This window comes from Erpetoichthys calabaricus, chromosome 2, assembly GCF_900747795.2.
Source record: "Erpetoichthys calabaricus chromosome 2, fErpCal1.3, whole genome shotgun sequence".
NCBI classification, from domain to species: Eukaryota; Metazoa; Chordata; class Cladistia; order Polypteriformes; family Polypteridae; genus Erpetoichthys; species Erpetoichthys calabaricus.
Genome location: NC_041395.2, coordinates 163,094,747 through 163,110,889, shown reverse-complemented (window position 1 = coordinate 163,110,889; position 16,143 = coordinate 163,094,747). Strand labels below are relative to the sequence as shown.

The following is a 16,143-nucleotide window of genomic DNA, read 5'->3' as shown; positions in this document are numbered from 1 at the left end:
GGAAGAGACCTTGAGGCAGACTCAAGATATGCTTGAGAGATTGTATCTCTCAGCTGGCCTGGGAATGCCTTGATATTCCCCCAGAGGAGTTCAAGGAGGTGGCAAAGAAAAGAGATATCTGGGATGTCTGCTTCCCCCACAACCCAGACCTGAATAAGTGGCAGACAATGGAAGAACATTCCCTTAAAGCCATATTGGGTGAAAGTGAAATTTAATCTGGAGTAGAAGGAAGAGTAACAGGGGTGAAGGCACACTGTTTGTAGGAAAGAAATGAGGTGAGAGGAGTATGTCTTGCTGTCATATTTAGAAATAAGATATTGCAAAGGTGACCCAGCTGAGGGTGTTAGCGGTACGTGTGCTAGACAGTAAACAAGTTTCTTCAACAGGCATGGAAGAATTCTTGCCAGAGTTCTTGTCAGAGTAACATGTTCAAGCAGAACAGTGGGTCTTTGGGTTGGACATCCGCATGGGAAATCTAGTTGAAGCGGGCATTATTGTTGTGGTCCATCTAAGCCAGTGGAATGAGCTCTCAAAAGGTGACCTCCCTGTTTTCATCTGTCCAGGGATGATATCCTGTTATGGGCTGTTTCTCACCTTTTGTCCGATGGCCCCCAAAACCCTGAACTAAGTGGGTTTAAGAATGTTATGCATATTATTCAAAACATCATGTAACTTTCAATATGATTTTTCAAATCTCAGGTAATCTTTAACTGTGTTTGTTTTTTGTCACTACACAGATAAAACTCTCTTTCTTGGATATTAATGGTTTTGCCAGTCCATAAAATTACATTTAAAATATTTAAACTGAAAAAATGACATTTAAAATATAATCATTGACAACTAATTTACTAACCAATATCCACATTTGTTCATCTCCTTATAAAGATTAAATAAAGGTAGTATTCCAGTTACTTACCCGTTATTTTACAGAGCCAATGATTAGATATTGAGTGTGAATGAAAGAATAAATAAAGGGGTGAGTGAGCAAGTGACAATATGCCTCCTATACATGGCTTGACAAGTACCCCTCTCAGAGGCAGTGTTAACACTAGAATTACCAGAGCCTACGAGAAAACTCGTAAATCCGGCCCACCTTAAATCTGTTCGCACCTCTCCGTCAGCGTCTTTTGTCGTGTAAATGTGCCGATTAAGACAAGCAGCAAGCAGCCGGCTATTCCATCCCCCACCATCGCAGAAAGTTCACAAAGTTCTCCCAGCTCATGCCTTGTTTGATTATCTGGGAGTGAGTGAACTGCTGGAGGTTTAGAGTGGAAATAATAGTCATTTGGAACACATGCATTTTGTGTGTGTTCCATTTCTACAGTGATCTGTGTAAACACATTGTTAAAACAGAAACTTTTTCATATTTTAGTAATAAATGTTACAAAATGTACGCATAAACTATAGAATGTGTGAAGCCTGAAGTCCAAAGATCAAATAAACACTTTCACAAAAGGTTCAAGGATGATACATCAGCTTACCTGGCGTAGCGGTAAGATTTGCCGACTTATAATCAAGAGTCCCCGGTTCGATCCTGACTGTCTCTTGTATTTGCTGTTTTCAGTAGTGAGCTGCTCTTATTGTTAATATTATACAGTACACACATACATTTGGTTTGCGTCTGTAACAGACCATGTACATTTATAGTACTGTACTTGTACTTGTTTTTTTTTCACTTTTATTCTTTCAGTCACGATCACCATACATACACAGCCCTTGGGATCTGATGCTGTTAGTTTTTATTTGAAACTGGGAGTAACTGGAGATGTTAGTAGTGTTTTGAGGCAATGGAACTGGACATTCTCTGATCTGGAGGGATAAAAGCTGACACACAAATGCTGGTGAATCTGCCTTCTTCGTATCTCACTGTCACTTTATTTTTTTTTATTCAGTTTTATAGAGAGTTCCTGCTACACTGAATAAGCTCACGCCTTCTGGTGCACAATGTCGATGCAGCACGGAGAAAAAAAAAGAATGAGACAAATATATGGGACATTGGGTATAAATGTATAGTACTTGTAAAAGTTGGCTTTTTTCAGTTTTATCCTCTCACGCTGCAGCACTCCCCCCCCTCCGCCTCTCCTGATCTGCCTCTAAGTAACAGCGCCAGCGTAAATTCACACCCGATCTGACGCTGTTCGTTTTCAAATAATATCGCATTAGTGCGATGGTGTTTTCTGATTAATTTTATGCCCAATGTCCCATATGACTATTTATTATCTCCACTCTAAAACTCCAGCAGTTCACTCACTCCCAGATAATCAAACAAGTCTGTGGTATCCCAAACAGCCAGTTGTGTCCAAGTAACAGCTATAAAACTTGTTGATGAGGACTCAAGGAGAGATGATGAGGGTTATTTGACTGAAGTTACATAACAATTCAGCTTAGGCAGATTGCATTATTTACAACACTGGAAACACGCTGACATCTTCTTGAGCCCTTGTGTTGCAAGGTTCACAGGAATTACAAGATAGTGGTAGCACTGGCCTTCCTAAAAGAAAATACTCAGTTTCCATTAGCAGGTGGTGAGCTGTCTCTCCTACCTCTTTGGCCCATGCTGGCTTATCGTTGTGGTTACTGCTGTCTTTGTAATGGTATAGTTGTTTCTTCTGCTCCTGCTGCTGCTGCTGTTGTTGCTGTTGCTTCATGGGCTGTTGCTGAAGGGAGAACAGGAAGGCCCTCTCCTGCTCCAGCTGCCTTTGCAGACGTTCAGCCTGCCGCTGTTCTTCCATCTGCTTTCGCTTGTACTCCTGCAGAAAAAAAGGACAATATGTAAAGGAAAAAGAAAAAACATTCATATTGACTAAATGAGCAATGTCACTTACATCAGACATGATCATTTTTCACGTCTGGTTCTGATATTACATTGCAGACTGAAATTTAGGAGAAGAACATGGCATACCGACAGCTACAAGGTTACCCACTGTTTGTGTAAACATACCTTCTACTAAAATTGATGGCTGTTGGTAATGGTCCAGTGGTAAAATTTAGGAATCATGCCTCAAAAAATCGGGCACCTTGAACTTGTGCTTAGGGTGTCTGTATTAGATTGGGTGTGTAAAGCTGTCTGACATCCAAAATGCAAACTGGCTAATCTTTTAGGTGTAAATCTCTTTAGGTATTTTCAGGAATGAAGCCATTCTTGCAGTGAGGACTTACTCTTAAGATAGTCAGGCAAATCATTTATGCACCATGAAGATGTTGGGCCAAATAATTTGTCTTTCAAGATCAAATGTTCAACATTCTGATTTCCTGCTGATGAGTTCTTACTTTCTCTTCTTTAACATATTAATATATGTAATGAGATACTCCTTATATATTATGGATATTCAATGCACTTCTCTGTAATTTCAAAATTAGAGAGCTAGTTACCGTGATAAAATGTATAAGACTGCTGACAATACAAATAAATTATCATTTTAAACCCCCATGTGTGTTAAACCAAGTGTAAAAAAACGTTATATAGTAAATTCCCATTTTATTTGGCATATATCACTAATAACGAACCCCCTCACTCCCACAATTTGTCCTCCACGCAGCTTGAACTCACCAAAGCACGGACTCAATAAGGTATCAGGTGTTTGAAAATCAGCTGCTGTACTCTGAGGAGCCTCTTTCATTGTGATCAACTGGATTGTGATCTGATGAGTGAGATGTCGTTACGTTAAGCTGAACTCACTGTTATGTTCATTAAACCATCACTGAGCTTTTCTAACCTTGTGTCCTGGAGCCTTATTTGGCTGAAAAATGGATAGAAGTTAAGTAGCAGCAATTATTACATATCCTGTGGCAGTTAGACAGTTGCTGTACTCATATCAAGGGTCTCAATGTGAGTTTCATACTCACTACATGCACCATTACAATGTCATCACCAGCCTGATTTATTGGTATGCTTGACAGGATGCATTTATGGATTGTTGAGATTTTGACCATATAATGGTTATTTTTTTAATCCTCCAGTTCTCAGTGGGCGGAGTGGTGGCTCTGAGTCTAGAGATCTGCACCAAAAGGTTGCTGGTTTGAATCCTGTAAATGCCAGAAGTGACTCTACTCTGTTGGGCCCTTGAGCAAGGCCGTTAACCTGAAATTGCTTCGTCCTGGGTATGACGTTAATCTGCAAACAGGTCCTCCAACTTGCAGGGAACACTTGGGGGTTTGGTGGCAGGACTGGCACTCCAGCCACCGTAAAAAAAACCTCACACTGTTCCAGCGTGGTGCTGAGGTGTTACCCGTTGTTGTGTGGTGAGTGCAGCAACATCACTATCAGCGACCTCCTTCAGTTTCCCACTTCTTGCCTTCCTTTAGCCATTGCAAACTTAACTTTCTGTTTTTTGCCAAATGATGCAGAATTTGATTGGATCAGCCTTTGTGACTGATCATGAAGAGTTGTGTATTCAATTAAGTATAATATGGCTGTTGGTTTATTTACTCATTAGTCAGCTTATGTCAGTCTTCAACAGTGGCATTCATCTAATTCTGCCTATAATGTTAGCAGCATATTTTCTTGATGGTGTTCCAATCAATACATATATGGTCATGTGTTTTGGGAGGACACTAGCAGGGCTCTTATTTCTAATTTATTCGTGTCAATACATCTGCTGCCCAATGCAATTCCACATTCATCGCTATTTTAAGCTTTTCTATCATTCATTCTACATCACATAAATACCATTAGCTGCACATTTAATGTAGTCACTGACTGAGTGGGAGGACCCCATAAAATGGAAAGTAATTGTCCACACATTTTTAAATCTTATCCAATTGATGAGTAGCAGAGGGCCAAAGCCAATATTGGTGGCACAGGGTACACAGCAGAAAAAAACCTGAGCAGGGCACCAGCCTATCACAACACAATCCAACAGCAGTTTAGAACTGCCAGTCAACTCATGACATATATCTTTAGGGACATGAGAGAAAACCACCACGTTTCAAACCTAGAAAGGTAGCTCTAACCACTGTGCCACCATGCCAATCATTATAACATTATACATTATTAAAACAGTATGGAAGGAGATACTGGTCATTGGTAACCATTAAAAATCTTTATATTGGGATAAAAAGTGAGAAATCAAGGAGTTCCAAATACCTTAAGCATGATGGATTTTTGATGGGCATGCATGAAGCAAAACTGACTGTACTACTAGAACTAAAAATTCTGTGTGGAGCAACAGATAAAACCACGTAAGTGATGTTTGCATTTTATGTCTTACAGCACAATGAATGTAATTCTTGAATGAATAGTTATTTATTTCTGTTTCAAGGAACCATTATGTTTAAGTACAAGTAGTGAATCAGCAGTTACACTTCCATGAACAGCTCAGTTGCAAGCTTTAGTGTAAAAATGGAGGCATGCACTTTTGGAGTGAACTAAGCCAAGGGTCACCAACTCCGGTCCTGGAGGACCTGCGTGGCTGCAGGTTTTCATTCTAATCCTTTTCTTAATGAGTGGCTTGTTTTTGCTGCTAATTAACTTCTTTTGAATTCATTTTAATTGACTTGTTCCTGAAGACTCAGACCCCTTAATTGTTTCTTTTTCCTTAATTAGCAGCCAATCAATACTGAGATACAAAATGAGCCAAAACAACTGGTGTCCATCACACAATATAAATATAAAATAAAGAAAAGTGAATGTCTCAGGAATGTTGATCTGCTCAGGTCCCCAAAACATTTGAACAGTGCTCTTAGAAATGGGAAAATCAACAATTTTGGAAATGTCTGGTAATGCACTATGAGAGCAGCAACAAGCCACGAAATTAAAGAACGGGTTTAAGTAACGACAAGACTCGGCACCTCATTTAGCAACTGGTTGGAGTCTGAGGCCCTGACTTAGTTGGTCTTCTGTTGGCTCACTCACTTCACATTTCATTTCTATTTGGGTGCCATTTAAGGAAAGAAATGAAGCAATTTAGAGGAGCGATGAAGAAATTCAGGGGAACAAATCTTAAAAAAGAATTCAATTAAAACTGAAAGTTAATTAGCATTACAAACAGGGCACTCATTAAAAAAAGGATTAGTATGAAAACCTGCAGCCATGGTGGCCCTCCAGGACGGGAGTTGGTGACCCCTGTACTGAGCAATGCACCATGATTATATTTTTGACCACTAAAAAATTTGCTGAATGAGGTATTTACATTTGTTTATGATGATAAAACCTTTCTGTACATCAGTGTTCTTCAAATGAAGAAATGAAAAATACTGACAAAAACAAGGCGACAAAAGCAAGGTGTGGAATTTTCATGAAAGGTGTTCATCATTGGTTGAATTGTTTGGAACAGTGCAGAGTTTACATGTACAGAGTAACACAGAGAATAATTCAGCATGTTAAAATAATTAATTTGCCGCTTCATTTTTTTAAATATCCTTATTAAGCCAGAAGCAACTGAGGCACTACTTTCTTTTAAACCTCGTATTTTATTAGCAAATTACATAATGGTTTAAAGTTTTAAAAAGAAAAATGTCTAAATATTTTATATAGCTTCAGCAGCATTGTATATAACATAGCTAACAGAAGCTTCTTTATGAATTTATTATTTATTAGGATTTGCTTAAATTATGTTTCACTTGTGCTTAGAAGCTGGAGAGACTTTTATCCCTAACTCCTTTTTAAATATTCCGCTGTACTCCCAGAGCATATTTTAATTCCGAGCACTTTTTCATCTTCTGAGTCACATATGGTGCTGACAGAGTGTGATTAGATGAGCCAGCATGAAGATAGCGTTGTGGGGCTGGCCCTTCAGCAACTGCATGCCGACTTGTCTTCCACAGACGTGTTTCACAAAGGAATCAAAAAGGCAAAACAAAACCATTGCTTTTCACATTAGTTTAATTTGCCTGAATAATTCTCAGTCAATCACCACAACATTTTTAATTACAGAATTTTTTTTTGTTTTCTTGTTAGTCAATGTATGAATTATTTTTTTTTTGTAAAAATGGTCACACCTAACACAAAAACAAATGTGCTATATTATATCTGTCCTTTTAACTCATTTTTAAATTGTGATGATGGACGAAAATTTCTAGCTCTCAAATCTACCCACGTCCAGCTTTTTTCAATGCAGGTTCAATTAATAGATTTCTAGTCCATCTTAGAGTTCACTCATTCACCCACCAATATTGGGTCATTGAACTGCATTTCAATATAGTCTAACAGTATGGTACTTGGCATGCTACTCAAACCTGAAGTACCCACTAGAAAAAACAAACAAACATTGTGGGAAAATGAACTAGAAGATAAAAGAAAACACAGGACAAGGGCCTACTGCAACACCTAAATGAAGGTAAAATGCAGACATGTCCTAATGCGATAATCTGATGCTGGCTCAAGCTTTGAATGTATTACATTAAGGTCTAAGACACCGGATTTTTATTTCAGAAATTATGGAGCAGAAGACAAAGCAAAGGACTAAAAAGCAAAGAGTCAGTCTTTGATCAAGATGACGTCAAAAATGTTCTTCAGCAAACTAAAGTCAAGGAAAGACCTGGACTCAACAGAATAAGAGGACTCCCACTTCATTCCTCCACAGTACAGCTCTGCCCAATATACGTGTACATATTTCAAATGTGTCTGGACTTACAAGAGATAAACAACTGTCATTCCAAGATTAGAGACAAAGGCCCTGAATGACTTCAGAACAGTTACCATAACTCCTCATATCATGTAGAAAGATGTGATCAAAATAACATCTGTTTGCATACTGAGGCAAAGATGGAGGTGGAGAACTACAGACCTATACTTCTGTGCCTGTTGTATGAGGATTTAAAACTTCCAAAAGCCATATCAGATTTTTACTCAGTGATGTTTCATCTGCATTCAATACCATCCGGTCTCACATCTTACTTGTGAACGTGAAGTTATTACCTGCTCTGTAATAACTGTTATGTTACATTTACTTTTACCTGTTAGCATTAAGAACAATTATCTCTCAGCGGCACTTAAGATTAGAGCCATTACAATTGGCCTGCTGCAGCATTTCTTTACGGAGCGGTACCACAAACAGGTTAGGCAGAAAGTTGACTCTGTTCTATCAGACAACAGCCACCTACTCTTTCTAATGTTTCTTTTGCTGCCATGAGGCTACAGAGTTAGAGTACCAAGACTGCAGAGCAACAGGTTTAAGAAATGTTTTATTCATTGTGCAATAAGGATTTAAATTCTGGTGGCTATAGGGATCATTATAAATTCTAAATTACCAAGTGTGTTGTTAAGAGTTTGTTACTCTTTCCTGTAGCAATCCTAGTCATGGATTCTGACTATACAAATGGACAGCATTAATAGTCTCTTAGGTTATTGTATTGAGTCTGTACTTCTGCAAACAGTAGCCTACATGTACCTAGTCTAACTTCTAAATGCATCACTTTATAACACATTTTATCAGGCACTCTGTGCATTCAAATGCATTTTCTGAAGTTCAAGGATTGTTATAAAATCCAGTTTTAGTGGATCTTTGTTTAACACACACAACAATGAATAAGGCAGCATGAATAATGATACGGTGCCTCCCAAAATACACATTAGCATTAAGATTACAACTGAAAATGATTGCATGACTGGGGTTTCTATTTTGATAAAATGGACAATACACCTCCAATTTATTTATCTAGCCACCCATAACTGAAAACAGAGTAGGGGCCACAGATTATTCTGGAAGCGCAGGGTGTCAGGTGTCAGGTGATTTAAAATTAACCCTGATGTGCATGTCATTGGGAATTGCGTTTGACTGGCGACTAAAGAAACTCCACTGCAACAGGGCATGGGATACAAACTGCACCACGCACTTCATCTATTTAATACCCTTTCTTATTGCTGTTTACCATGTTTTTCATTAGTAAAAACTACACAAATTCACTGTGAGTGACATAATATTGATCTCAGTAATTCATATTTGAAAGTTTCTTCCACCTAGTTTTATCAGTATGGCAAAGATTTTCATTCCAGAAAATGTTAATTTCCCAGCCCTTATCAGCCTCTTTTACTTTTAGTTATAAACAGCTGCAGCCACAAGTTTTAACTGAGTTACATTTTTTTTACCAGCTACCAAAAATAATGTGATGTTCTCCATCTAACTAGATCCAATTTATACCTAGGTGTGTTCATCATGAGATAATTGTTTTAATAAAATATTTGGGAAGAAATTAAGTGGAAATGATGAAGGAATCTAATGACATTCCCATATAGGGATAATTTGTAATAGGAATGACCTGACATGAGAGATTGTAAATGCTAGATAGCTAGATAGATAGATAGATAGATAGATAGATAGATAGATAGATAGATAGATAGATAGATAGATAGATAGATAGATAGATAGATAGATAGATAGATAGATAGATAGATAGATAGATAGATAGATAGATAGATAGATAGATAGATAGATAGATAGATAGATAGATAGATAGATAGATAGATAGATAGATAGATAGATAGATAGATAGATAGATAGATAGATAGATAGATAGATAGATAGATAGATAGATAGAACACTAACAGGCCATACAATTAAATAAGTTCTGTTATCAGCAAGGATTGGCTTCTAGTTAATCAATTGGGTTAGAAAAGTAACCTGCGGCTCTGTGAGGCCAAACATGAAGATCCTGCCTTGAGATTTTTCTCAAGTGTTTTGTGGACGTATAACCTGCCGCATGTGAAAAAAACTGACGAGGATGGTATTTCAGTAAAGGCATTCTTTAACATGTAGATCGATGTTACTTGTGACTGAAGAGCTGAAAGTGAAGTGGAGATGTGCAGAGGATCAGTGACAATGTCCCTTTCTTCCCACTCCCTTTTTTTTCACAGGGTTTGGTATTGAGAATTGGCAAGCAACTGGAGATAGTTATCTTTCTATAGTGGTTGTTCAATATATACAGTAAAGTTACAAATGAAAACATACTATATAAAATTGCTGGCAACTCTACTCACACTGAGCAAGCAGCCATAATCTTTTTTATTAAGTGAGGTAGGTTACTATGTAACATGGCTGCGTCCCTGCAACACTATCAATTGGAGTGTTTTTCTCAGATTTCTAAGTGCTCAGGTTTGTTATTTGTTTAAAAAAAAAAAAAAAACCTCAGGATGGATGTTTAGTATGAGACACACAATTTTTATGTGAAGGGCAGTCTTTAACTGAGTTTTAAAGGACTCCTCTGTAACAACAAAGTGAAAGCAGAGGTGCGACTTTGGTTCTATGAGCAATGAAAAGGCAAGTAGCACATGTCCGGCTAAATGACCAGATATGAAGGTTCATCACAGAGAATCTGTGAGAGGCGACCACACTAGTTCCTCACCTCAGTCTGCAATGCTTTCAAACAGATGAAACACACTTCCTCGGAGTGCTGAGACATTAGTGCATCCCCACAGTTCATGATTAAAAGAGGACACATTTTACAATAAATCAGTTTCAATTTTTCTTCCTTATGGAGTTAATAACACAATACTGGTGTCTATCGCTAAATCACATCTAATTGACTAAAACACAGAAAATATTCATTCAAGACAAACACTTGTTACATTGGACAAAAAAGTGAAACCTTCCCTCATGAATAAAGGAACACACATTATGATTACCAGTCTTGTTCCTTGCATAAGACCATCAATCCATGAGGCAACTTGCTTAATCTAAAGTAGGAGACCACATTATATTATGGTAGAGTAAGGTCCAGTGTAGGAACCAAGCTCAGATAAGGACACTAGTCCACAGCTAGGGAAACATGCATGAGGTCAATTTAGAATTGCCAACTAACCTAAGATACACTTCTTTGGTATCTGAAGAAAACAAGAAATATGAGAGACACCATCACTGACATGGAGAAAACATGCCAACTCCAAGCAATGACAGGGGCAGGCTGGAACTGAACCTGGGAGGCAACCACCATGTCACTCTTTGACTGTATGCAAGGTTTGTATTTAGGGGAAATGAAAAATAAAAGACCTAATAAAACACAGTGGGCAAATAAATGAAGTACATTAAGTGCATGATTAAGTTAACTTTTTGTTGCATATTCCAGAAAGAGGCTGGTGCTATTTTTAATAGAAAGTCAATTAAACAGAACAGAGTAGATATGGTAACTGCCTACTCTTGACAGCCTTCTTATCAACTATCTTTCACTTTTCTGTCCAACACAGACACAATTAATTTGGAAACAGCATGAAAAATAAACATGCAATTCACAGAGACAGGCAGAGAGAGACAAAAAAAAAAAACACGACTCATGCCATTAGGCTAGAGAAGACCCATTACCAGTAGAAGAGCCTGCTCCTGCAGTAACTGCTGCTGCAGGATCTCTAACTGCCTTTGTTCCTCCTCTAACTGCCGCCTGATGTACTCCTGGAGGTAAAGCCAGAGGGAAGGAGAAAAGAATAAGCCATCACTCCACCAGAAAAGCAGAAAGAAAAGATGAAAGAAATGCTAAATCACCGTGGAGAGAAGCTGAACCTCAAGAACGCTTGGTTAGCCATGCTGGGAAAATGATCACCATGAAAGCAGCAGCACCCAGCTGAAACACAGTTGTGGTCTAGAATTTTTTATTATTATTAAAAGATCAGGATACAATACGTTTTTATATCTTAGAGCACAGGTGGTTTGAGTGGTTTTCACAGTAAGTTAAATTTAAGAATTGAGCCTGCAGCCTTAAAGATCAACCTCTTGCCAGCAAGTCAAGCTGGCTATCTATAGGTGACGTTGGTGACTGCATTATTAAGCCTATCCATTTAGTGAACACTTGATACAATTTTTGGGAGCTGGAGCATACTCTGGCAGCATTAGGTAGAAGGTACAGCTCAGCGCTGAACAAGAAGCCCCTTTTCTACGGTGCATATTCATGGATTCATATTAACCCACATAAGCAAGGAGAGAACATTACAACTCCAGATAGTGACCAGGCCTACACCTGAGCCTGGTCCTCTGGCACTGTAGTCACTGAGTTGTCCTGAGTGCAATTCTTCAAGGCAGCCTCTACCTATATTATCTGTATAAATCGAGGCTAACAAGTTCATTATGTCCACCAACTCCAATTCACACACTCCCCACACCAAGTACTTTTTTTTTAGGTCAGTCAGCCAGATTTTTCAAAATTGCTGTAAAATAAGAAAATTCCCCAAATTAGTGTCTACATACTTTAAAGGAACTAATCACATGGGAGAAAAAGAGAACATTATTTTAAAAATTCATTAACAGCAATTAAGAATGTTGCTATAAGTGACAAGCTCCATAGCAGTTGGCAGGGTTTATTTACAGCCATTGTCTCTTGATGTACAACCCATCTAAACACACACATGGAATATATTTATGGAAGTCATAAAAGAATTCAAGAATGAACAAGTTCCTTCAGGGTCTTTTGTAACTGATCAAGAAGCCGGACAAATTCTTGACATGTAAAGTCACGTTCTCATATCAGCTTTTTTATTTTAAAGAGGTACTTAAAAGAGGTGGTCTACCATAAAAGTTTTGGACCAGACAAATAATAAATATTTTTTTGGCAGACAGAATTGCTTGGGATAAAACCTTTTTCATTGGTTAACTGCTCAGCTTGGAGATGAGATGTTACAATAATTAAGAGCCTAATGTAAAATATATATATTGTAGTGCTCAGAATTGTATATGTTCTGCATGAGAGGGCAAGTAGCCTGGAAGAATCAAAGGGCATTTGAGGTGACATACTCAATGAAGTCTTCAAGACAACAGACAATGTGAAAGCATACTTTGACCTCATAGCATAATGGAGGGGATCTGGACAAATATATTTTCCCTCTTTTATACATTGTAAGTTGAACAGTTTAGTTCTTAATAAGCTGTACATGCATGTCCATGTTTTTTTTAATTGCTGTGAATGTCTTCATAATTTTTAAAGAACTAGCTGCTCTGAAGCTACCTGCCACCAGGGGGCAATGCAAAGGCATATGTACATTGCTCAAATCAGTGCTGAAATTTAACACAGAAGTACAGAGAAAAGCCAAGCAAAATGACACCTTTTATTGGCTAACTAAAAAGATTACAATATGCAAGCTTTCGAGGCAACTCAGGCCCCTTCTTCAGGCAAGATGTAATCAGAAGAAGAAGGGGCCTGAGTTGCCTCGAAAGCTTGCATATTGTAATCTTTTTAGTTAGCCAATAAAAGGTGTCATTTGCTTGGCTTTTCTCAACATTCATAATGGCTAACATGGTACAACACCCTAGTACTACACAGAAGTACAGAACATTCAACAAGGGCTTCATAAGGGATGGCCTGTAAACTATTAAAAGACCTTGAACTAAACAGCTCAGCCAGAGACAGGGTGCAACCTTCAATGATAGTAAGTAACATCAGCCAAAAATGCTGCCATAAGCTATTAGATATTTATATACTGTGTGTGTGTGTATTATAAGTGGTACAAATTGAGCGGGACAGGATGGAACCTGTCTCAGGCAAACATATAGTAGCTTGTTGTGTGGCTGTACAACATGCATGTACCACAAAGCTGAGTTTGTCTGCTCGGGTTAAATGAGAGGTGAAGTGCATGCAAGTACTGAAAATATTTTAAAGTGTATGCATACACCATCTCACCAAGTACAAATCACACTTGTATAAGTTTCTACATCTTTCATGAAATTCACACCAACTCCCATGGTTGTGGTTTAGCGTGAGCAGAGAGAACTGTTCCATACACACACACACACACACACACACATGCACATACACTCACAGTGAGAACTGAGGCGCATGCAAGGTTCATCCCCCATACAACAGGTGTCAGTGTACTCCCAGGGTGTCCCAGTTTGGACACCCTCAAGGGTACATGGGAGTTGGAGTCCAGAAGTACAGCCCTGTTGGGGACCCTGGGTGCTGTTAGAGGGTGCTGTAGGTAGAGAACCTCCATGGTTTCCACATGAGGCAGAAGTGCTTCTAAGAGGACACACTATGGCACCGGATGCATTCCCAGATCCAGCTTAAAAGGAGCCCACCGCGTCACCTGGATGAGTCAGAGTCGGGGGGCAATGGTTGACACTTAACAGGAGGAGTGGAAGGAGATGAAAGAGAAAATTTACTTTATAAACTGCTCAAAAAAAATTAAAGGAACACTTTAAAAACACATTAGATCTCAATGGGAAAAAAAATCATGCTGGATATCTATACTGATACGGACTGGGTAATGTGATATGAACGAAAGGATGCCACATCGTTTGATGGAAATGAAAATTATCAACCTACAGAGGGCTGAATTCAAACACACCCCAAAAATCAAATTGAAAAAATGATGCGGAAGGCCACTACGTTTTGCCGAAATTTCATTGCTGCAACTCAAAATTGTACTCAGTAGTTTGTATGGCCCCCATGTGCTTGTATGCAAGCCTGACAACGTTGGGGCATGTTCCTAATGAGACGACGGATGGTGTCATGGTGGATCTCCTCCCAGTTCTGGACAGTCTGAGGTGCAACCTGGCAGCATCGGATGGACTGAAACATTATGTCCCAGCGGTGTTCTATTGGATTTAGGTCAGGCGAGCATCCTTCAGGAACTGCCTGCATACTCTCGCCACATGAGGCCAGGCATTATTGTGCACCAGGAGGAACCCAGTACGGACTGCACCAGCATAGGGTCTGACAATGGGTCCAAGGACTTCATCCCAATACCTAATGGCAGTCAAGGTGCTGTTGTCTAGCCTGTAGAGGTCTGTGCGTCCCTCCATGGATATGCCTCTCCAGGCAATCACTGACCCACCAACAAACCAGTCATGCTGAACGATGTTACGGGCAGCATAACATTCTCCATGGCTTCTCTGGACCCTTTCAGGTCTGTCATACGTGCTCATGGTGAACCTGCTCTCATCTGTGAAAAGCATAGGGTGCCAGTGGTGGACCTGCTTATTCTGGTATTCTATGGCAAATGCCAATCAAGCTCTATGGTGCCAGGCAGTGAGCACAGGGCCCACTAGAGGACGTTGGGCCCTCATGCCACCCTCATGAAGTCTGTTTCTGATTGTTTGGTCAGAGACATTCACACCAGTGGCCTGCTGGAGGTCATTTTGTAGGGCTCTGGCAGTGCTCATCCTGTTCCTCCTTGCCCAAAGGAGCAGATACTGGTCCTGCTGATGGGTTAACGGCATTCTACAGCTCTGTCCAGCTCTCCTAGAGTAACTGCCTGTCTCCTAGAATCTCTTCCATGCCTTTCAGACTGTGCTGGGAGACACAGCAAACCTTCTGGCAATGGCACACAATGATGTGCCATCCTGGAGAAGTTGGACTACCTGTGCAACCTCTGAAGAGTCCAGGTATCGCCTCATGCTACCAGTAATGACACTGACCGCAGCCAAATGCAAAACTAGTGAAAAAATAGGAAGAGGAAAAGACGAGGAAGGAAAAATGTCAGTGGCCTCCACCGGCTAAATCATTTCTGTTTTTGGGGTCGTCTCATTGTTGCCCTTCTGGTGCACCTGTTGTTAATTTCATTAACACTAAAGCAGCTGAAACTGATTTACAACCCCCTCTGCTACTTAACTGACCAGATCAATAGCCCAGAAGTTTCATTGACTTGATGCTATACTCTGATTAAAAAGTGTTCCTTTAATTTTTTGAGCGGTATATTTGTGATTTGGTTGCTTTTGTACATTTGGGATTGTGTTTGGTAGTATTATGTCTGAGATTTTGAGCTCAGTGGCACCCCTTGTGGTTACAATAGTTTTGCATGAATACATGGGAACCACCTGCAGGCACAGGTAAGCCAACTAGTACAACTCCCAGGCAAGAGGGGGTGCTGTGGCTAGCAGTATCTCATGTACATTCTAAAGCACAGAACAGGAAGTGATGCCTAACCCTACCCCTTCTGGGTCCAGACAGATATTAACGGGAAGGCAGATGGAGGAAGGAGTCTTTTGACCCAAACCAGCTGAAAAGATAGTAGCAAAGATATGACAGAGTGACAGAGGCAATGGAACAACTTTTGTTTAGTCATTTTTTGTATTTGTTTTCATTTTATTTTACAGAATCTGTCATTAAATGGGGTTGTAGCTGGGTTAGCACTTCAACACTTGCACCCGTGTCTGTAAATTACCTTCACTATATATATATTATGACGGATAGCCCTGTTGGGTTCTGTGGGGTCTGTCAGGGGGAGTTGAGGGGATTGGGAGAGGGAATCCCTACTCGGCTACAGCCTCATCCGAAAGTGCTTCA

The 16,143-nt window shown here is 39.5% G+C and overlaps 1 protein-coding gene across 2 annotated transcripts in view; it reads right to left on the bottom strand.

Moving 5' to 3' along the window:
- tnikb (TRAF2 and NCK interacting kinase b) overlaps window positions 1-16,143 on the bottom strand; it is a 375,714-nt gene that overhangs the window by 97,833 nt on the left and 261,738 nt on the right. Inside the window, exons 14-15 of one of the 2 annotated variants that reach the window (XM_028794715.2) lie at window positions 11,235-11,321; window positions 2,544-2,750 (exon numbers count right to left, since the gene is read on the bottom strand). In XM_028794715.2, the coding sequence (XP_028650548.1) occupies window positions 2,544-2,750; window positions 11,235-11,321 (294 nt within the window). The remainder of the gene's footprint in view (window positions 1-2,543; window positions 2,751-11,234; window positions 11,322-16,143) is intronic. The other variant, XM_028794717.2, reaches the window with a different exon arrangement.